The sequence below is a fragment of the Xenopus laevis genome, chromosome 1L (assembly GCF_017654675.1).
Source record: "Xenopus laevis strain J_2021 chromosome 1L, Xenopus_laevis_v10.1, whole genome shotgun sequence".
NCBI classification, from domain to species: Eukaryota; Metazoa; Chordata; class Amphibia; order Anura; family Pipidae; genus Xenopus; species Xenopus laevis.
In genome coordinates this window covers 187,467,946-187,491,181 of record NC_054371.1, presented here as the reverse complement: position 1 = coordinate 187,491,181, position 23,236 = coordinate 187,467,946, and the positions used below count along the sequence as shown (strand labels likewise).

The window sequence follows — 23,236 nt, the reverse complement described above, 5'->3', positions numbered from 1 at the left end:
CAAATAATGTAGGTCTCTATAAAAAGATATTGCATAAAACAGCTCATATGTAAAATCCTGCTTCATGTAAATAAACCATTTTCATAATAATATACTTTTCTAGTAGTATGTGCCATTGGGTAATCATAAATAGAAAATTGCCATTTTAAAAAATAACGGCCGCCCCCTGGGATCGGGCAATTCCCCTGGACGTGCAGTGGATAGCAAATGGGCACTCAAGGCGTTGACTCTGGCCAGACCACTGATATGTAAGATGGCAGATGATTCTTAATTTCACACAAAGCAATTGGGGTATATGGCAGCTCTGACACTATGCAACATAGACTTGTCCCCTCTGGTGTACAACAAAGAGGGCACAACACCACAGGCTTACTTGAGGGGCATGACCCGCTCCCAATGAGATTCATTCTATGCTTTGTTAAAGTGGACCTGCCACCCAGACATAAAAAAACTGTATAATAAAAGTTATTTTCAAATTAAACATGAAATCCAAATTCTATCAACTGTCAATCAAATATTGCCTTTCACTTTCCATTCAACATTTCTTAGAACTCCTCTCCCAACATTCCACCCATTCTCTTAATTATTTAATTTTTTTGGCTAACTATATTAGAAACATTTATTATTTTGCACAGCCTATCTATTTACAGTTTTTATTTTCACACTGAACTGTTCCTTTAATAAGTGTCCACAAAATGGCTCCTACCTACTTGCTATAATTAGGACATCCTAGACTAAAGGACACAAAGTTTAAATAATGTATACAGAGTAATATTGTAAAGTAAATTTTGCTTTACTAATGTGATAAAATAGGATTGGGAATATTTCTTTTTTGGGTGACGGGTCCCCTTTAAGGGACTAATTCTGCCCACAGTTGGGTTAATGGTGGAAAGAGGGGATGGGTGATGTTAAGGGTGAAGTTACAGTTTAGTTTTCTGGTTAAAATGCATGTTAAAGCTCAATGGTTTACCACAATGGTAGGAAAAGTAATCTATGACACTCAATGCTTTGCAGGGAAATGTCATTATATCTGACAAGTTTGACTATTCCACATCCATTGCGTTTCTGCAGGAAACCCACCTCACAGGATCCAAACTTATGGCACTAAGGAGACCGTGGGTTGGGTGGGCTTACCATGCCCCATACTCCATGCACTCCTCCGGAGTCTCTATTTTTATAGGAATATAAAAGTGCAATATAGTGTGTGTGTGTATATATATATATATATATATATATATATATATATATATATATATATATATATATATATATATATATATATATATATATATATATATATAGTGCAATAGAGTAGACAGGAGTTCCTGGATAGACTGAATAAGCATCCGACCAAACCTCCCCCAAAAACCACACAACTGGCTAGGCTTATGCCCTCCCTGGCTCTCAAAGATCCATGGAGAGCAGCTAATCCATACACACACCAATCCTCCTGCTTTACCACTTCCCATTTGGCACTGTCAAGGAGATACAGTACATGGCGTTCATCAATGTGACCATGATACCCTACTTAAGCTCAGCCTCATACCTGCCCAGGGATATCAGACCATAGATTTTACTTTGGAAAAGGTGTACTTGTTCTGCGCCTTTTGTTTGAGGTGCTCATCCTGCGCCTGCAACTGAACCTCCCCTACAATGGGGCACGCCCCGGCCCTCCATTAACCCAATCTGGCTAAAAATATTGATAACCAGGAGGCTGTTGAAAACAATATTAAAGATTTTATATCACTCAATCAAAGTGCTAACTGTATCCCCCCCTTCTGTGACTCCTTAAAAACCTTTCTACTTGACTCTATAGCAGCTGAGATAAATATGCGCAAAATGCGCTAGAAGAGCAGGTAACCAAGCTAGACACACAGGCTGCTACCAACCCCATGCCAGAAGCCCTTAGACAATTGAAAGAGGCTCAAGAAATATATGTGCAGCACCTCAAACAAAAGGCGCAGAACAAGTACACCTTTTCCAAAGTAAATATCTATGAGCACAAAGAGAAATCTGGTCACCTGCTTGTGCACATGGCTAAGGCGCACACTTCTCCTCCCTCTATCCCAGTACTGAAAGAAAAAAAACCCACTTTGAACACCAGGCGCCTGTACATCAACCTGCTGGCCCCTCGCGAGAACAAAGGAAATAGAGCCATAGCGGCCTTGGACATTGCCAAGGCCTTCAACACCGTTGAGTGGCCCTACCTTTGGCAGGTTCTATCAGTGTTGGGACTGGGGCCCAAATTAATTAGCATGGTGCAAATACTATATAAACAACCAAGGGCAACTCTGCGCATAAACTCACTGTGCACTGACTGCTTCACCTTATCAAGGGGTGTAATTTCGCTAGCTAAGGAGATAGACTCTAGCGGTGCTTCACCCCCTAACGCCTGGCGAATTTGCGCTCTGGCGAATGGATGTAACTACGCAAATTCAATAAGATGGCAAGTCTTGCGCCAGACTTGCCATCTCAGACCAGACGAAGTGCAATAGAGTAGACAGGAGTTCCTAAGACGCTAGCGTCTTTTCCTTTTTCAGGGTGATATGCTGATAAAGAGGGTAATTTTTTTTTTGGGGTAACCGGCTCCCCCCTACATTTCCTAACATATGGCACATAAACTATACACTGGGCTCATGTGTAGGGCAATATAACAACTTTATTTTATTTTATTAAGGTTTCCTGGGCTTGTGTAGTGTAATGTATTTGCTACAACATATGCGTCCATTGAACTTTAACTTCCCGCCGTATGGAAATTAGGCAACGCTAGTGCAGCTTCGCTTGGCACAGTAACGCTAGCGCAACTTCGCCAGCGTTCGGCGCCCTGGACACAACTTCAGATTTTAGTAAATTAACATTGTCCTGGCGAATCTACGCCTTGCGAAGTGTTTCGCTTTGAGTGAAGCTATCGCTGGCGAATTTTCGCAGGCTAGTGAATTTGCCCCATAGTATTTGTACTTGGATAGTTAACTGGCTAAAAGATAGACAAAGAGTGGTGGTATATGGAACACTTTCTAATTGGACCAGTGTTATTAGTGGAGTCCCACAGGGCTCTGTACTAGGTCCCTTGGATTTCAGCTTGTTTATTAATGACCTGGAAGTGGACATTGAAAGTGCTATTTTTGCAGATGATACTAAATTGTGCAGAACTTTGTGCCACTTTGCAGAGTGATTTGTCTAAACTGGAAAACTGGGCAGCAAACTGGAAAATGAGGTTCAATGTTGATAAATGCAAGGTTATGCACTTGGCAAAAATAATATAAATGCAAGTTATACACTAAATGGCAGTGTGTTGGGAGTTTCCTTAAATGAGAAGGAGCACTGTTTTTTGTAGATAACAAGTTGTCTTATTCTGGGCAGTGTCATTCTGTGGCTACTAAAGCAAATAAAGTTCTGTCTTGCATAAAAAAGGACATTAACTCAAGGGATGAGAACATAATAATGCCTCTTTATAGGTCCCTGGTAAGGCCTCATCTGGAGTATGCAGTGCAGTTTTGGACTCCAGTCCTTAAAGGAGAAACAAACTCGTACTAGAAAAAAACCCTACCCTGCGTAGACCAACCTCCTTCCTCCCCCACAGCCTAACTGCCCCCCTCTGGCAAATGCCCCTAATTTTTTACTTACCCCTCCGTGCAGATCTGGCCAGGCGAGTTCACGGGCTCCATCTTCTTTTTTCGGTCTTCTTCAGAATCTGAGTTGAGTTTCGGCGCATGCACGGTTGGAATAAATTTCCGGTCCCGAACAACAATTTTCGAAAACTTTCGTGACTTTCGGCACATGCGCAGTCGTTCTTGACCGGAAATTTACTCCAACCGCGCATGCGCCAAATCATTCAGTCATTCCTTTATACATTACATTTTTGACTAACTATATTAGAAACATTTTTTATTTTGCTCAGCCTATCTATTTACACAGTTTTTTTTTTCACACTTTAAGAGTGGCTTGGATGATTTCTTGGACAAATATTATATCCAAGGCTATTATGATACTAAACTCTATAGTTAGTATAGATATGTGCATCATTCAGAGGCAGAAGGTATGGAGCTGCTGGATAATGGCCCTGCTTAAGGGAAAAGGTAACGACAGGGCTGAACTGCATCATGTGACACTGCTCTCTGCATTGAGCAACAGATTTTTGATATTGCAGAGACATAAAACCTTCAATAATCCTGGATTATCCAAATTATATGTGTGTGTTATGCATTCATGCTGTGTCACTGCACATAAACCATTTAGTTCTCAACAAACTTTCCCTTTTTAACACTCTAGAAGAGAAGGGGATAGTATCCATACCTTCTGTTTTATAGTACAAATCAATATTAGTATTTAAGATGTTTGCTTAGAAAAGCTTCACATTGAACACTCACCAAAAAGGTTTTGTTTTAATAAAATACTGTAATAATAATGTATTTTTTTGTTTGTTGCATTTCTATGTCTTGGTTTTGTTACTTAATACATCTAGGTTTCATAAAATGCATGTTAAAACTACTGTAGAGGCTTTAAATTTGCTGTTTTGATCTGTATTTCTTCAGTCAGGTTGCTAACCATTTTTTGTCAGTTGTTCTTTGGCAGAGAAACACCCAAATCCTTGCAGAAATGTTAAGGCTTAAATCAGGCTCTGTTTTTGAAATTGAACATAGTTCTTAAAACTAAGTCAATATTTGGGTCACAAAGCTGATTTTGCCGTTTAGTTTAGGTCCTTAGGAAAAATATTAATTGCTGTAAAGGGCTTATAATTATCATTAAAGGTTTTTTTTTTTGCAGAATTTGGTATCATATTCTCTTGAACAAACATGAACTGTGCTTGTGGCATTATGAATTTCTATTTACAGTAACTCAAGACCTATTATATATTGACCAACTGTTTACTTTTTAATTATACTATGATCAGTGATGATATTTCATGCATGTTTACTTCATTTACTGTAAATTTATAAACAATTTGAGTAGCAAAGGAAAAAAAATATTTATAAAATGATTTATTTGACCCCCTTTAGCTCTCTTCCTCCTTTATTTATTTATTTATTTATTGATTTGTTTTTTATTTACAGATACCTCAGTTTATTCTTGATAATTGCCACAAAAATGGATTACCATGTCGCATATTTTGCACCCAGCCAAGGCGACTGGCAGCAATATCTGTTGCAGAAAGGGTCGCAGCAGAGAGAGGGGAGAAAATTGGCCAATCTGTTGGTTACCAGATTCGACTTGAAAGCCGGTAAAATAACCACATTTACAGTCTAACATTTTAAGATAGCTTGAAAGCAAACATAAATCACTGCAGCTTTACTCCAAAACAACCATTTATCTATCTTACTGTCTATTCTGATGGCCACTAGCGGTGTATGTGTAACATGCTGCTTGTCACTGGAAGGGTTAACAGAACTCCAACTTCAGTGAACATTGAAGCAAAATGTATAAATGTGCAAGAAATGTGTTTGGTATGTGTTCTAATGTGTAGGATAAATGAAGTAGGGGGTCTTCAAATTAGTTGAATAATAACTCACCACTTTTAGGAAGTGGCCCAGGTGCTCCGCCCTGAGCCCTCAGCATAGGGAGCGGACAACCAAAATATTTTTAAAGGAGAATTCAACCCCTTCGGCGCTAAAATCCCTCCCCTGTGTTGTCCCTCCTCCTCCCCGGGCAAATGCCCCCAACTTGTTACTGACCCCTCCGTGCAGTTCCTCTCCTGTTGAGTTCACGGCAGCCATGCGCCCAAAAGTCATGAAGCCCGCATTTGGTGGCGCATGCGCAGTAGAGGGATTTATCGGTAAGGATCTACTGCACATGCGCCACCAAATGCGGGTGAATACAGGAAGAAGAGCGCACGGGCGAACATGGCTGCCGTGAACTCAACAGGAGAGGATCTGCACGGAGGGGGTCAGTAACAGGTTAGGGGTATATGCCCAAGGGGGGCAACACAGGGGAGGGGGGGAGGGATTTTAGCGCAGAAGGGGTTGAATTCTCCTTTGAAGCAGGCACTCAAACAGGCAAACTTCCACCAGGCAAAAGTTTTCAGGTTGAAGAATAATTTATTGTATCCATAGCCTTACGCGTTTCATGTTAACAAACATTTAAGCAAACTTAATCAATGTGTTCTAAACAGATTTATTTGAGCTATTCAACAATTGCTGACTATAGACTATGAAACGCTAAAAATTATGTAAAAACTGTTTTTTTTTTATGCTTGACAGAGTTTCACCCAAGACACTACTTACTTTTTGTACAAGTGGAGTTCTACTTCGTACCTTGATGGGAGGAGACAGCACTCTATCAACTGTAACTCACATTATTGTGGTATGTTTTTGGGAACCCCTCCAAATTATTTTTACTTAAAGTTTATTTAATGTCCTATATAAACATGCTTTGGTGTGATCTTTTTGTTTTATGTGTACTGCTTTATGCATCTTATGTTGTGAATATAGTGTGGTATATAGTTATTTCTTGTAAGAATATTTGCCCTTACTATTATACCCTCTTTACATTGAACCCATGAGGGGGTTGAGAGTAAGCAGTGATTTGGGTGATATTTAAATTCACTTTTTAATATTTTCTACTTTACATTGATTCTGCCACAGGATGAAGTTCATGAACGCGATCGATTCAGTGACTTCCTGTTGACCAAACTGAGAGACGTAATACAGAAGCAGCCTGTTTTGAAACTGATCCTTTCTAGTGCAGCCTTGGATGTAAACTTGTTTATGAAATATTTTGGAGGTTGCCCTGTTATATATAGTATGTATTTTTTGCAATATATTAAGTTCTGATAATGTACTGAGAAAAAAAAACCTCTTAATATCTTGAGCTCTTGTAAAGCCTAATAACTACTAGAGATTTAAAACAAATAACAAAGAGAGTCTGTGCTGGCAATAATCCCTCACTATTCAAATTTAGACTTCTGGATTTTGTAATCTAACTGTTAATTTACATAGATGTATGTTTACATAGAAATTGTTTAATAAAAGTGTATGATCCTTAAGAAAATTTATAAGTGTCTCTTATAATCTTACTGCATTGATGAAAGCCTTTTGTGAATTCCCTAAAGAAAGTGAATATATAATTTTGTTATGTTTTTATTACTCACATATTAACTACGTGGATATATGAATTTCTGTGACAGCACATGAGATTTTATAGCAGATATTTCAAACCACAGAATGTTTTCTTATGGCCATGATATATTGATTTTAAGAACAATTCAGATCTTTCAGTATTTGGGGCAGTTATGCTACTTGGAAATCAGTTGTGGCATTTCTGTTTAATAATGATTGTTTTTTTTCAGTACAAGGAAGACCCTTTGAAGTAAAAGAGATGTTTTTAGAAGATATATTAAGAAGTACTGGGTACAGAAATAAGGGAATGCTTAAATATAACAAAGAAAAAGAGTGTGGTGAGTTAATTGCAAAAGCCTTTTTTAGCTACGATACTGCAGCAAATTTTTCAATAATTTTCAAACTTTTGTTTGTTACTGAGTATACCATTTCTTATACGTGCAAGAACAGAATCTATTATTCAGAAACCAGCTATTCAGAAAGTTCCAAGTGATATTTCCTATAGGTTCCTCATTCAGCAAAAGTATGTAATTTAGTTTTTTTGTCCCACTATAATAAGACATGGTTAAAACATTAGGGAATGTTTAGGTTTTGCACACATAAGTACTACACTTATAATAATAATAACCTCTACTGGGTCTTTTATACTTTTTGTATCCCATGAGCCCAGAACTTGCACCTGAACATTACTGGTTCCAGATGCTGATCATTTTGCTTTCTTTTGATTTGCAGTGATATACAAGACAAAATAAAATGGTGTATGACATCACTCAAATGTTTAATATTTGGTGGATTGGCGCTATAGTTCTGCATCACTTTTTTTTATCTAAGTCTTCTACGCCTTAATTAGTCAATAGCCAGACCTCACCCTTTTACAACAATTAGAATTACAGGTTGCTACCAATACTACTGTTTTTACATTATCTCCAGTGTTAAGTGTATGCATTAGACATTTCTTTTGTATACTTCAAGCTTATTTAAAAGTACCTAATATTATACTATTTTGATACTTTCAGAGGAGCAACAAAAGACAACGTTAACTGAATGGTATTCTGCAAAACAAAAGAACCTGAAGCTAGAAACTCGGAGACAGAGGAGTGTCCCAGCAATAAAAGAAGAATATGACATATTAGATGATGGTGGTGACACTTTGTTTGGTCAGATGGTAAGCTGTTGAAATAATCTGTCAACATCTCTTACTGCTGTTTGAGAATTCCAGGTGTGAGAAATATACAGTTAGGCCCATAAATCTTTGGACAGACAACTTTTTTCTCAATTTGGTCCTGAACATGGCCACAATAAATTTTAAATGAAACAACTCAGATGCAGTTGAACTGCAGACTTTCAGCTTTAATTCAGTTGGTTGGACAAAAATATTGTCCAGGCTCCAAAGTAATTAGACAAATTAAAAAACTGAAAATAAAATGTTCATTTCTAATACTTGGTTGAAAGCCCTATGACACATAGTATGAATTATAATTGCAGTTCTACTGTTGCAACATAAATCAACCTTGTGTTACACAGACTGGTAGGCATGATGGTTGGCAGTAGATTTATTTTCTAGTTCTGATCTGGACTTTTGTAGGGATTTAACAATACTACTCCGTGTGGCAGCACATGTGTACAGGCAAATATCACTGTACGTATACATTAGAATGCTAAAATGAGATTACAAATTGGGAGAAATAGTTTAAATGTAATTTTGACCCTCAATTTATAGAGAAACCAGCCCTCCAACCTAGGGATGGACTGAATCCAAAAGTTGGTTCAGTGAATCCCAAGAAATTTTTGTGTCTAAAAACTGCAATATTGGTTACTTTGATCTCCACCCCCAGCCTTGCAGGCTCTGTTAATTATTTATGGCAGTTAATAGGTGAAATTGTCTGTATTTGATATGTAAAATATACATTAAACAAGCTAGTGTATGAATAGCTGTTATTGACAAGGCTTATGATTTGTTATTTACTTACCATATTAATCAAAAACATCTCCCAACGCATGCAAATAGATATCAGGTCATACTTTTTGTAAGTCTAAAAATGCAATGTTTCTTTGCTTAATTGATATTGCTTGTTTTATCAAAGACTGAAAAAGATGCCAACTGCCTTGAGCCATGGCTGGTAAAGGAAATGGATGCTTGTCTCTCTGATATTTGGCTCAACCGAGATGTGGAAGCTTTTGGCCAACTGTTCCATTTGATATCAACAGAAAATGTCAGTGGTAAGTTTCTGCCCGTATTTAGAGTGTTCTCTGTCTTTATATCATGCCAAATTAATACACTTCAATTGAACTAGCAAGGGTTTTTTTTTAACCTGCAAACTAAGAATAATATAGACTTTCATGTGCACTATTAGTATTTCCTGGGTTACATGTATAGGAAACAGACAGATGTTCAGTATTTTATTATTAATATTAATAATAACAATAATAATGTGAAAACTGTTTCCCATAATTTGTGAAACTTTTTCACAGAGTAGCCAATCATGTGGAAAACACCTCTTTAGTGTTCAGCTCTATTGAATATAATTTTCAAGGACTCGCTCTCCTCTTGTGCCTTGAAGCTCTTTGCATCTTGCACTGGAATTTTAATCCAGTTTGAGATGAAGCGTGCATTGCTGGCTGGTTGACTGCCCTGTTTTTATCACCTGCCATAGCCCAAGTCTGTAACAGTTGTAGACTGTTAGACTGCATGGCAAATACTCCTCCATTATTTTCAATGAATCTGTTTCAAAAACAGGAAAATTTACACTGTTAAATTTACATTGTTGGCTGCAGTTACATGCAGTACTCCAAGCTCAATCTGTTTATTTCAATTGGGTAAGACTTTTCTTTAGTAATGTACTTTCTTAAAATAAGTCACTCAAGCTTCTTTATAACCACAACTGCAGTTGCAGTCATGCAAAAATCAATGGTGGTAATTCCTGGGTTCCCGTTGAGGTCTGCATTCGCCTTTGGAGTAGGCTTGCGCGTAGTAGAATCACTTGCAGATGTCATTTAATACAGATTGCTGGAACTGACAGCATCTTAACTATAAACTTGCAGCTAAAGCATATTAATATACATGCGCTGTGGCCTGCTCATTTTGACACATAGTTTGCAATTGCGTTGGGCATAGTTCCCCCTCTTGGCTGCACATACACTAAAATTGCAGGTAGAATGCTGCACTCGGTGTAAATAAAACATGGTATATTGCAACTGAAATTGCACTTTGCACACTACACTTGCATAAGTAAATGACCATTACTGCCTAATGGTTGCACGGGCTGTTAGATTTTGTTTAATTCCTTTAAACACCCCCACTTGTTTGTGTATCTTTAATTTGTGTGATTTTTTTATATTTTTCAGTTGACTACAGACACAGTGAAACTAGTGCTACTCCATTAATGATAGCAGCTGGACAAGGGTTTTTAAGTCATGTAGAGCAGCTGATTAGCATGGGGGCCAATATCCACGGCAAAGCATCAAATGGATGGTAATGTATGGTTACAAAGATATATTATGTTTTTGTATTCTGGTGGCTGTACATATCAAATGCCTGAAATACTGTATTTGTGGCACATGAAGCATATAGTCCAGCTGGTTATTTAGTGCACTCTGTTAGGCTGAAAGCACTTTTTGGTCAATGATCTGATCTTGGTTTACTTGTAATTATCTGTATTTTTGGCTTTAAAAGGACGGCTTTGGATTGGGCTAAACACTTTGGCCAAACTGACGCTGTGGACCTGTTGAAGTCGTACAGGTAAACTTACTGTTACGTTTATATGAACACTTTGCCTCCTTTTTGTTCATTAATAAATCGGCTTTATACTGGCAGAATACAATGTTAATGTATATTATTCATGAGAAAAATAAAGACAAAATATAGCCACTTTATGGTCAAACCCCCTTTAGTATGAAAGCATAGCTTACTAGGCATACTAAGCATTGTGTCTGAATATAGCCTAAGTCAACAATTACTTCCTATGAAGACTTTAGAAGAGCGCTGTAATTTATTTAAAGATTTTGTTCACCTTTGAGTTAACTTTTAGTATGATGTAGAGAGTGATATTCTAAGACAATTTGCAATTGGTTTTCAACAGCGTTTTTATTCAGCAGTTTTCTGGTTTGCATTTTCCGCAGTCTGATTGCTAGGGCTCAAGTTAACCTATCACTAAATTACTTGCAAATAGACATTAGTAAACAATTGCATGCTGGGGTCCTCTAGTGGCCAAATAGAGGTATAGCCTCAAATTTTCCGAAAAATCCCACAAGCATGCTATTATGGCGAAAAACTATTTTTATTTAAACCATTTTTATAATATCAAACAATACCCACGTGGAGCCTAACACGTTTCATGCTTACCTAGCACTTAGTCATAGGCAATCTCCCATTGAGTTCTGCAATTGAAAACAAAATATCTCACTGATAACCAGTGATGTATTTTGTACAAGTCGAATTTTTAAGAAATGAGAAAATCATTGTCTTTAACACAAATTTTAAATACCAGATCTGTGTAAACCAATATCCTTATTTGCTCTTTGTTATTTCAGTGCTTCTTTGGAAACAGGGGATCTGGATGAGAATTCTCTGGTTCAAGCTGAAGGCAGTGATTTGAGTGCCGAGGACAGAGAACTCTTGAAATCTTACCATCACAGTTTTGATGATGAAAAAGTAGATCTAGATCTTATTATGCACATACTTTATAACATTTGTCAGATAACTGATACAGGTAATCCATTGCTTTACTATGCCTCAAGAAATCTAAGGCTCAATTTTGATTTTCTTTCTAGACAAAATTTGGCATGTAGCATCACTTTTTTGTGATTTTAACTGGCAGACATTGTGGTCAAAGCTTTTATTAATGCTCTATGAACCTATTAAGCCAAAGCTGCAACATAAAAAACTGCAACTGATAGCTGACTTTTTAAAATGAATCGGAGTGACAAAAATTGAAAGGAACAGCAGGATGAGGTCACTGAGTTTTTTCAGTCAGTGGATCTGCAGATTTCCCTGCCATCACCCACAAAATTTCTAGGGCGGAGGCCTTCAGTCTTTTTGAGCTCAGGCCTTTTGCCTTAATTTGTTGCTTTCGATCCTCCATAGGAGGTCAGACCCATAGAAATTCTCTTAACAGAGAAAATTAAACAAGTCATTAAAAAAGACCATACAAAATTGCACATGCATAAAACCAAACATATATTCTGCTGTACTATGGTCCTTTAAATAGACACCCTAGTTGGTAAAGGAGTGGTTCATCCTATGGTGGTATCCACTTCACATTTCTGTACTCCTTGTATATATACTAATATCTAGTCTAGATACTTAAAAAAAGTAAAGAAAAGTTATTAATTATCTGTGTGATGCATTGGGAGTGGTGTGTCCCATCACTTTTCCCTTTTTGGAATATCTAGTCTATCCCTGAAGACACATTATGAAGGGCACTGTTTGATGCTTGCAAAAAAATATTAGGGACAAGTAGAATTTTTTAGCATGCAGAACTTCTCAATTCTTAGACGTGAAAACTTTTATTGCTACTTAGGAAATGATCTTGTTTGTTCCAAACATATACAATTCATGCTGCTGGATAGTGAAACACCAGCTCATTAACAAAAACCACCAAACAAAGCTAGGGGAATCTGGCTTTTTCCTTCTAACTGCATCTGTAGCTACATTATCATTTTGCTTAAGGATCTATGCTCAAAATGAATATCTTTTTAGGTACTCATGGTAGCTGTCATTCAAGGGACAAGCAATTGATGCACACTCAGGCTGTATTTCATTTCAGGCAATCTAAGCAGCAATTAAATGTATATTTTAACATCTGGGATTGGAGAAGTTTCACTTATAAGTGTTTTCTATAACATTTTGTAAGCAAGCGTTCTGTTCCTGTCTTTGGTAATATCCGTTATCTAAGTGGGTGTGTGACCTTCTCTTACTTTCTTTGGAGTCTTTAATTTTTCAAGATATTTTATTAACTGGGTATTCTGCATGGCCTTGGGAATTAAATCAGTCATTGATTGATGCTGAGGCTTTTGTTATACAATATTGTATTCACAATACTGCTGGGGTAGACAGCCATGAGAAGTTGCCTGCGCTCTCTTGTAACACAATTTGTAGGAGCCAAATTTTTTTTAATTATAAACATTAGGTATAGCCACTTATATTTGAGTACGTTATCCCAACTTGAACACTATTTAGACTGAAGCACAGAGAGGTAAGAGTGTCCAAGAAATGGTTAGGATGCCAGGCTTAGAGGCAGCATTTGGTGGTGGGTCTTTCTTGCTAAAATGACACAAATCAGCCCCTGTTTGAACATTTATTTTCTGTGTGTGAGCCACCATGTTTTCCTTACCAGTTGTGTTCTACAAAGACTACAGTAGAACCCCTATTTTATGTTTTTCAGGGGACCAGGAAAAAAATATATGTAAAATCTGGGAGAATTTCAAATCATCAGGGAAATTTGTTAAAAGCAACTTTTTCTTCAAGTACTGAAAGAATATAAGCACATGAGTCGGTTTTACTTTGAGATACAATATTTACTGCATTATTAGCAAAGGTTAAGCACTGCACCATTAATGTTACATTATGGGGGGGGTCATGTGCAAGGTCCCTTTGTCAGTCACATGCATAACCTAAACCAATAAGTGATTGGCGGGCAGCAAAAAAAAAAAAAAAATCAGTAGACTAGAGTGCCTTGTCAATAATATTGTCAGTCTAACTCAATACTGCAGGTGAAAGAGAACCAATGCCAGACTCTCAGGAATGTAATGGACACAGAACAGCACTGAGCAGACTTCATAATGGCACTCTCCCCTATAAAAAGAAAAAGTCTGTATTGCTTTATGCATACCTTTTGTATTTTGTATAGGGAAGTGTAGGGGGTGGTTCACCTTTGTGTTAACTTTTAGTACAAATTTATTGTTATTGCTACTTTTTTGTTACTCTTTCTATTCAGGCCCTCTCCTATTCATATGCCAGTCTATTAATCATAGCAATGCATGATTGCTAAGGTCATTTGGATCTTAGCAAACCGACAGCTGAAACTACAAACTTCTGAATAAAAAGCCAAACCACAAATAATAAAAAATGAAAACCAATTGCAAATTGTCTCAGAATTTCACTATCTACATCTTACTAAAAGTTAGCTCAAAGATGAACAACCCCTTTAATTATGCAATTTTCTACCACCAAGGCATTTTTTCTAGTATATATCTAGTTTATAAAGCTGTATGCAGACTTATAAGGACAATGGGACACAGTGCTATTTGTAGCCCATGTTTTGTTGCGGCTACACCATAATATACCCTGCCACAGACAATACTGGGAATAGATAAAACACTCAAATCACGTAATCGCTCAAAAATGTATGCAAAGGCAAAACGGGGGCTATGAATAGCACTGTGTGCCACTGCCCAAAAGCATGAATCAGGTATACATTTTGCGTGTAGTCTCAGCTTGTTGTTCTATGTGTTTTCTTAGGGGCTATACTGATTTTTCTTCCTGGCTATGATGAGATAGTAGGACTGAGAGATCGTATCTTGTTTGATGATAAAAGATTTGCTGAAAATTCTCACAGGTAAAAATTAGACCAATGGTTGTCATGCTGATATCATCTGCTTTCTGTTTAACAACGATGGGGCTACTGTCTAGTGAAGGCCAAATAATTACATGTATTATACAGAGGATAGTGTACCTCCTAATGTATTTTATAAGGTTATTAGGTGTCACCCACCAAAGAATTTTGTGATAATATAAAACTTTCTTCACCATAGACATTGCAGCACTCCGTTCCCTTTATTTCCTATAACTTTCACTAGCAATGCTGCAGTCCCCTTCCCTCCAGAAAAATGGTTAGCTTTTTCTCAGCTCCCCTGACATCTCCATTATTTTTGTACTCAACTCCAGCATCCCTCTATGCTTTTGAAGTTTTCAGATCAGACCCAGAAGCAGCAATGATAGATAGTAATAGGCATGCTCACAGTAGGCTTGTGCTGCTTTTGGCCCTTCATAGAGCTCATCTGTTTGCTCTTCTGTCAGTATTACAGGCACTTCTTGTCACACATTCAATGCCTTTCTTTAAGTTTTAAACGATGTTCTGATGTCAGAACTTGGTTTTATAAGGATATAATTTTCAATGTGCATTGAAAAATGCTCATCTTATAGATTGTTTTAATGGGATAACTGGTGCCCTGCAAAATCTACACATGTTAACAATTACCTTTAAAATGCTAAATATAAGTTTCATTGTTTTTATAAGCAAAGGCTTATTTTAGTTTTCTATTTGCAAACTTCATGCAGGAATTCGATTTTGTGGCAAAATGCACAGGTGTTAAAAATGAACCTCAGAAATTCCTTTACCTTTTGATTTTATTATGATTAGTACGAGCAGCCCAAAATTAATATAGTTTGTTTAGACTGCTTTATATAAAAGTGGCATAGCTGTGGATGGAACTAAGAAGCTTTCATGAATTTAGTTTCCTGTAGATATTTTGTTTTAAAAAATGTGGTTTAACTAGTCTCCTGCTGCTGTCAGGTTGAAGTAGGACCATGTTATTGTTGTGGCCCCCACTAGTTATGAGTCAGATGTTTTTAGAAGATGAAACTGAATCAAAGTCAGTGCCTATTAAAACCCTTTTTTCTTTGCTTTTTGCTAGGTACCATGTATTTATGTTGCATTCAAACATGCAGACATCAGACCAGAAGAAAGTGCTAAAAACTCCACCAGCTGGCATTAGAAAAGTTGTAAGTACTTTAACCCTTTACACGCGAAACAATAAGACAAACATTTGCAAGAAAATCAGTTTTTGAACATTTTTGTGTTCTTACAATTTAGTGGCAAAACAGCATAATGTTTCTAAATATATGTAGTGTAAGCTGCGGGATCCACGAGAGACACTTCTCTTCTCTTTAAGGCAGTTTATTTACACACAGGGGTGACCATTTCAGGATACAAAACAAATCATAAAAATAAATCCTGCCCACTGGGCGCTACCTTTACACATGAAGCGTTCCTTACTAAACTGGGCCCCTCAAGGACTACCAGTAAGCCGGCTTTCCTCAGTCAGACAGACAGACCATCTGTCACTTGGTCTCCTCTCTCTGCACCTTGCAGTAGCAAATGGCACCCGAGCCCCTCTGGTAAATCCTCACACAGGCAGGTGTCCTTCCTGCTCTGTGTCCTGCTCTGAGAGACCTTCCTAACAGCCTTACTAGAACTAAATACCTTTCCACAGGACAGCCTTCCTGTGGAAGGTGAGCACCAAACCGTGAGCAGGAGTACTGGACTGGAGTACCTAGCTTGCCTGTTCTTTCCAGAATACTCCAGCTTTCAGGACCTGGCCACCAAAGCCTTTAAACAGAGAACATATTCTCTGTCTATTAACACCCATCTTGGTGCCTACCTCTCCCACTATGGAGATCTTAAAGAGAAAACACACCTTTTCCCACACTGTGTTGGTCAGTCTACCACAGTAGATAAATGTATAATTGTGTAATTGTTGTGTAATTACATTTAAAAAAATCATCATAATAGTAATATTTACATCAATAAAAATTTCAATATGGGCACTCCTGCCTTGTATAGGTAAAAAAAAACACAACTGTACAAAACAAAAATCTCTGATAACATAGACTAATATGTGATGGTGTAATATCTGCTATAGCTAATCATTCTGAAGACCTATAGCTTGGAGGAGGGGAGAAATAAGAGTTACAAAGGATTATCTGTTCTATACAATAGTACATTACAGTGTAATATAGCGCCATAAAATATGTCCATCAAATTCAACCCTTTGTTGGCTGCTACCTAATTTTTAGATGTCCCACATGAAAGCAAGTAAACCTTCTCTTAAACTGTCTGTCTTCTCAGAGGAGAAGTTGTTTTCAGTGTTTACAGAAATATTTTCTTTTCTTTTAGATACTTTCTACAAATATTGCCGAAACCAGCATCACAGTTAATGATGTTGTTTTTGTGATTGACTCTGGTAAAGTTAAAGAGGTAAATTTGTCTCTTTTTGTTTAGTTATTTATTCCAGAACTGAAGCTTTAACAATAAATTGCCTACAAGTACTGTGCTAAAAGGGTGTTTTGGGGACATAATAGCTTCTGGCATAGATTCTTCGGGGCATAATAAATCTCAAAAAAAGTATCCCTTGGAAAACTAAATTTTTTGAGAAAACACAACTCGACCTTTAATAAATAACACCCTTAAAGGGATACTGTTATGGGAAAAAATTTTTTCCCCAAAATGAATCAGTTAATAGTGCAGCATTCTGCACTGAAATCCATTTCTCAAAAGAGCAAACAGATTTTTTTATATTCAATTTTGAAATCTGACATGGGGCTAGACATATTGTCAATTTCCCAGCTGCCTCAAGTCATGTGACTTGTGTTCTGATAAACTTCAATCACTCTTTACTGCAAGTTAGAGTGATATCACCGCCCTCCCTTTTTCCCCCCAGCAGACAAACAAAAGAACAATGGGAAGGTAACCAGATAGCAGCTCCCTAACACAAGATAACAGCTGCCTCGTAGATCTAAGAACAGCACTCAATAGTAAAAACCCATGTCCCACTGAGACACATTCAGTTACATTGAGAAGGAAAAACAGCAGCCTGCCAGAAAGCATTTCTCTCCTAAAGTGCAGGCACAAGTCACATGACCAGGGGCAGCTGGGAAATTGACAAAATGTCTAGCCCCATGTCAGATTTCAAAATTGAATATAAAAAAATCTGTTTGCTCTTTTGAGAAATGGATTTCAGTGCAGAATTCTGCTGGAGTAGCACTATTAACTGATGCATTTTGAATAAAAACATGTTTTCCGATGACAGGATGCCTTTAAAGGAGAATTAAACGGTTTCAAAAAAAAAAAAAAAAAACAACCCCACATAGACTCCTCTCCCCCCGCATTGCTGCCCCTGGGGAAATGCCCTATACTTTATACTTACCCCTTTGGCGCAGATTCAGGCAGTGCAGTTCCACACAGCCATCTTCTGGGAGTGGAAGACCAGTGAAGTGGCGCATACGCAGTTGGAGCAATTTGACGGTTTGCGAAAACTGCACATGCGCCGAAATTTACTGAAATTGTCGAAGCTCCGGAAGAAGAAACGAAGACCCGGAACTCCGTGGAACTCCGATGCCTTACTCTGCACAGAGGGTTAAGTATAAAGTTAGGGGCATTTCCCCAGGGGACAGCTATGCTGGGGCAGAGGAGGGAGGGGGGGTCTACGTGGGGTGGGTTTTTTTTTTTTCTTCTTCTTTAAAGTGAATCGAAACAGCTGTTATTGTGCCTTGTCCTATTGAGTCATATTAGTACGAGATATTGGACCATACCATCTGAGGGGTAGGGTGGGGAGAACAACCAAACCGACATGTAAGGGTGAAGAGGTCAAAAGCTTTCACTGTGCAATAAATATAGCAAATCTGTTGAAAATCGATGGTATTCGCATTCCTTCTGTACACTTATACACTTAGAATTGTCTTAAAACCAAAAGGGGAAGGTATTTCCTTTCATTTAAAATATCATGGGCATGCCCCTGTGGCCAACTATGCACCTATGCACTGGTTTACTGGAATAATTGCTCTTAGTAAAGGTTTTGGTATTTTCAATTTCACTTACACATATGGTAAGAAAAGGGAGCATTTTAAGTTGAAAATTTACATGCAGATATAGAGTTCAGGCCCAACTTATTATGAAATTATGGAGTAAAAACACTGTACAGGTATGGGATCTATTATCCAAAATCCTTTGAACCTGGGGTATTTCTGGGTAAGGGTTTTTTGTCCCCAAATTTAATTATTATCTCTTAAGTCTACTAAACAATAGTATACATTTAATGAACCCAGTATCATCATTTTCTCTTCTCTAGATTGAGGGGCACAGGCTTCATGGGGATGAAGATCCTGCAGCTTTTAACTCATCCTCCTGCTCTGGTCTTCTTCCCCTGCCTCCTCCTCCTATATTCAGTTTTTTCTTAGTGTCCCCAGAAGGAAGAACACGGACAGACTGTGGCAGGGCAAATGATCTTAACTACGGTGGAGGATCACGCCACACAGGGTCATGGAATACATTCCAGCACCCTTACCAGCTATAGGTTCAAGATCTAAGGAACAGCTTAGCCCAGTAGCCTTCCCGCTCCTTGGAGGTCTGCAGACTAGCCCATTTCCCCCTGTGGCTGTGTTCCCACTCTCCGGAGGCTGCACCAGTCAGGCTTCACCGGAGTACACATGGAAGACTTGGTGTAACGGATTTGAGGTTTTGTTTTTGCTCATCTGGGCAAGTGCATGGCAGCACCCCCCCCTCTAACGGACGCGTGCCCGCCCACGTTTTCCCTCTCTGCCTCCCTGGTCGTTGTGTCACCCACCTTGCTCCCATGCTCTTAGCTGCAGTTGCCGGCTTCTGGCCAATCACACACAGTGGTTCCGCCCCCTTTGACGTCACAGTCCACCCCTTTGTTAAAAGTTGGCAACCCTAGTTGCTGCGTCTAGGGGCAGGGTTACCCGGAAGACGTGGAGAGCTCTCTCTCGCTTTCCCGCTCACTCTCCTGGGGACTGACAGCAAGACGGTGCATCTCTCCCTCTTCTGGGCGTGAAAGCAGCATTCTTCTACAGATGCCGGCTAGCGTTACTCCAGAGCATGTGGCAAGCAAGTCAGGGGTTGTTGGGCCCCCTCAGTATAAGGGGGAGGCAACTTAAAAATTCTCCTTTTCTTGCAGAGAAGAACTGTCTATTCCTCTGCAAAATCAGAGGAATCGGTGGCCCCCAAGCCCTCCGCTCCCACACTCGCTACACCCTTGGTGTGATATTTTACATGTGCCATTTGTAAGGGAAAATTTGCACTTTCCTCAGTTGAACCTGTATTTTTGGCATGTAGACCCAACACACTGTCTAATCCCACACAGGCACAAGCTTCTCAGTCCGGGCCAGGCACAGCAGCCCCTATGGGTTCTGACCTTGATCTGGTATGTGCCCTTTCTCGCTCATTTGCCATCTTACAGAATCTAGCCCTCATCCCTGAGACATTGGACAAAGTCCTAGAGAAGCCCCTGCGCAATTGCAGAACATGGCCTCAGCCCCTTCTTAGCGTCCCCCCGTTTCCCCTCCGGGGGTCTATGGGGGAGGTCAGACATGGCCATCTGGGGAGGAAGGCCAGGTTTTGTCAGAAGGCGAGTCAGACCAGGAGCCTGAACCAGAAAGTGACACTCCAAGAACTCAGAAGCAGGTGGAGGGCCTAAAACAGACAGTGCTAAAGACACTCAATTTAGAGGATTTGGCATCGCCAGCTCAGCCGCAGACTAATTTATTTAAGAGACAAAAGAGGAGCACATACATTTTTCCAGCTAAAGGAAAGTATTAAGGCACAGTGGAAGACCCCGGAGTACAAGTATCCAGGCTCGGAGGATCCCGCTATGAACATGCTGCTTTCGCAAATTGCTAACGCTACGGCATGCGGCCTTGGATTCATTGAAGCTGGTCACCAAGGCATCAGCACAATCCATAGCAGCCCACAGGTTTCTATGGCTTAAAACATGGACGGCGGACCTCACTTCGAAGAGATTCTTAGTTAGCCTACCATTTCAAGGGAAACAACTCTTTGGTACAGAGCTTGAAAAACCATATCACAAGCCACAGGCTGTAAAAGCACTCTGCTTCCGCAGAATAGACCAAAGAGTACCATCCTTAAACAGCATGACAAGCCGTCCATAGGCCCCCTGCACATGGTACCATAAAAACAGGGAACTCATTGGTCCTCTTCCAAGAGGTCAACCAAGCCCCCCAAAGATAAGCACAATTCAGTTTGAAGACGTGCCTACCCTTGGAGGGACTCCAGTGGGTGGCTACCTAGGATCTTTTGAGGAGGTGTGGTGCTGTCACATAAGGGACCAGTGGGTCCACCAAATAGTATCCCAAGGATATTTGATATAGTTGTTAAGACATCCTCCTCACAGATTTTCAATTTCCAGACTACCTCAAAACAGTCCCAAGCGGACTGCCTTCCTCTTGGTCATCCAAGAGCTGATATCCTTGGGGGTAATACAACCAGTCCCACAACAGTACAGAGGAAAGGATTTCTATTCGAAACCTATTCATCGTGCCCAAAAAAGATGGTTCCTACAGATCAGTTTTGGACCAGAATGCCCTCAACTTTTGTGTCAGAAAATCCCATTTCAAGATGGAATCGGTCCTGTCAGTTTTAATGTCCATGGAAAAAGATGAGTTCATGACTGTGATAGCTATAAAGGATGCTTATCTGCATATACCATCCACCCAAATCACCACAGATACCTTAAGATCTGCGTAGCCAAGAGACACTAGCAGTTTGTGGCACTTCCCTTCGGCCTCTCGTCAGCACCACGCATCTTTACAAAGGTTATGGCAGCGGCTTTGGAAGATCTCAGATTGAAGGGAATAAAGGTCATTCCTTACTTAGACCTCCTAATAAAGGCACCATCTTTTGATTTGGCCATCAACCACACCGAGCAGGTGATTCAGACACTGACACGGTTAAGGTGGCTAAACATGGCGGCAGAAGCACCCATACACCTACCACAGAGATCAGACTTGCTCACACAGGGTCCGATTGTCCACCCAAATTTAAATCTGTGGAATTTAACGGCATGGCTCTTGAAGCCCTAGTATTACAAGCATCAGGGGCCTCGGCAGAGGCCATACCTACCATGCTGCGAGCCTGCAAACCTATATCAGCCAAGAAGTATGCCAGAGTGCGGAAGACTTTCATCTGGTGGTGTGAGTCCAGAGACAAGGATCTGAGGGTGGCCGGAGCAGAAGAAATCATAGCATTCCTCCAGAGCAATTTGAACAAGGGTCTCTCTGTAAGCTCATTAAAAGTACAGGTCTCAGCAATTTCAATTCTTTACCAAAGAAATTTAAGAACCTTTCTTCAAGGGGAGACCAGAATGGTCCCTCCTTACAAGCACCCATTTCCCCTTGGGACCTGAACTTCATTCTCTCTGTCCTACAAGAGCCAAGCCAAGAGCTATGAGCCAATAGACAATATTCCGCTGCCTACACTGACGGAAAAGGTAGTGTTGCTCCTAACAATCGCATCAGAGAAGAGGGTTTCAGAGCTGGCGGCTCATTTTTGTGCAAGCCTCCATTCACTATCATTCACTAGGAAAAGGTGGTCCTAAGGCCAACTCCGGACTTCCTGCCAAAGGTGGTCTCAGAATTCCATCTCAATCAAGACTTGGTAGTTCCATAATTTTGTCCAGATCCAAAGAATCATTTAGAGGCGAAGCTTAACAAACTAGATGTTGTTTGAGCAATCAAGGGATATTTGTTGGCAACAGAGAAGATAAGATCAGTGGACTCACTCTTGATTATTCTATAAGGTCCAAAAAAAGGTCTACAGGCCTCAAAGACAACTATAGCAAAGTGGATATGGGCTACAATCATCAGAGCCTACACCCTGAGAGGTAGAGCACCTCCGCTTAATGTCAGGGCCCAATCAACTCGCTCTTTGAGCACACTTGGGCATTCACACACACACCATCAGTGGACCAGTTTTGTAGAGAAGCCATCTGGTCTTCCATATAACCCCTTCCCTGTCCCGCCCTCTGGGGTTGCTTTGGGACATTCCCATGGTGCCTGTGTCCTCCAATCTAGGGAAGAGAAAGATAGATTTTTGTACTCATGTAAAATCCTTTTCTCTTCTCCTACATTGGGAGACACAGGCCTTCACTCCCTGTAAATAGTTCATGCATTAGATGGGTTTGTTGTGAGTTCAAGAGGTTGGGGGAGACTCTTTCTTTGTTTTGGGTTATATGTTAGAGAATTCTCCTTCGGTCAAATAAACTGAATCCAGGAGGAGGAGGCAGGGGATGAAGCCCAGAGCAGGAGGAGGAGTTAAAAGTTAGTGTCCGCTCTACAAGCTGCAGGATCTTCATCCCCATGGTGCCTGTGTCCCCCAATGTAGGAGAACAGAAAAAGATATTACGGTGAGTACAAAAATCTATGTTTGCCACCAATATGAGTTACTATTATGCAGTTTAATTACCATCAAGTGCAAGCTACTGTACAGAGAAAAAAAAAATCATTTTTACAAATTACAAGTTTGCCTAAAATGGACTCTCTGGAAGATGACCTTCCCCTATTATGGAGCTTTCTGGATATCAGTTTTTAGATAATAGATGCCATACCTGTGTATATCCAAACAGTCATCTTTATGAAAATAAGCATTATGGGA

General features: G+C 39.5%; 1 protein-coding gene across 1 annotated transcript in view; it reads left to right on the top strand.

Moving 5' to 3' along the window:
• ythdc2.L (YTH domain containing 2 L homeolog) overlaps positions 1–23,236 on the top strand; it is a 51,402-nt gene that overhangs the window by 7,900 nt on the left and 20,266 nt on the right. The window contains exons 6-17 of the mRNA XM_018264331.2: positions 5,052–5,218; positions 6,195–6,297; positions 6,579–6,735; positions 7,283–7,390; positions 8,069–8,217; positions 9,137–9,272; positions 10,398–10,524; positions 10,726–10,791; positions 11,583–11,761; positions 14,512–14,608; positions 15,687–15,774; positions 16,949–17,029. Of these exons, the coding sequence (XP_018119820.1) occupies positions 5,052–5,218; positions 6,195–6,297; positions 6,579–6,735; positions 7,283–7,390; positions 8,069–8,217; positions 9,137–9,272; positions 10,398–10,524; positions 10,726–10,791; positions 11,583–11,761; positions 14,512–14,608; positions 15,687–15,774; positions 16,949–17,029 (1,458 nt within the window). The remainder of the gene's footprint in view (positions 1–5,051; positions 5,219–6,194; positions 6,298–6,578; positions 6,736–7,282; positions 7,391–8,068; positions 8,218–9,136; positions 9,273–10,397; positions 10,525–10,725; positions 10,792–11,582; positions 11,762–14,511; positions 14,609–15,686; positions 15,775–16,948; positions 17,030–23,236) is intronic.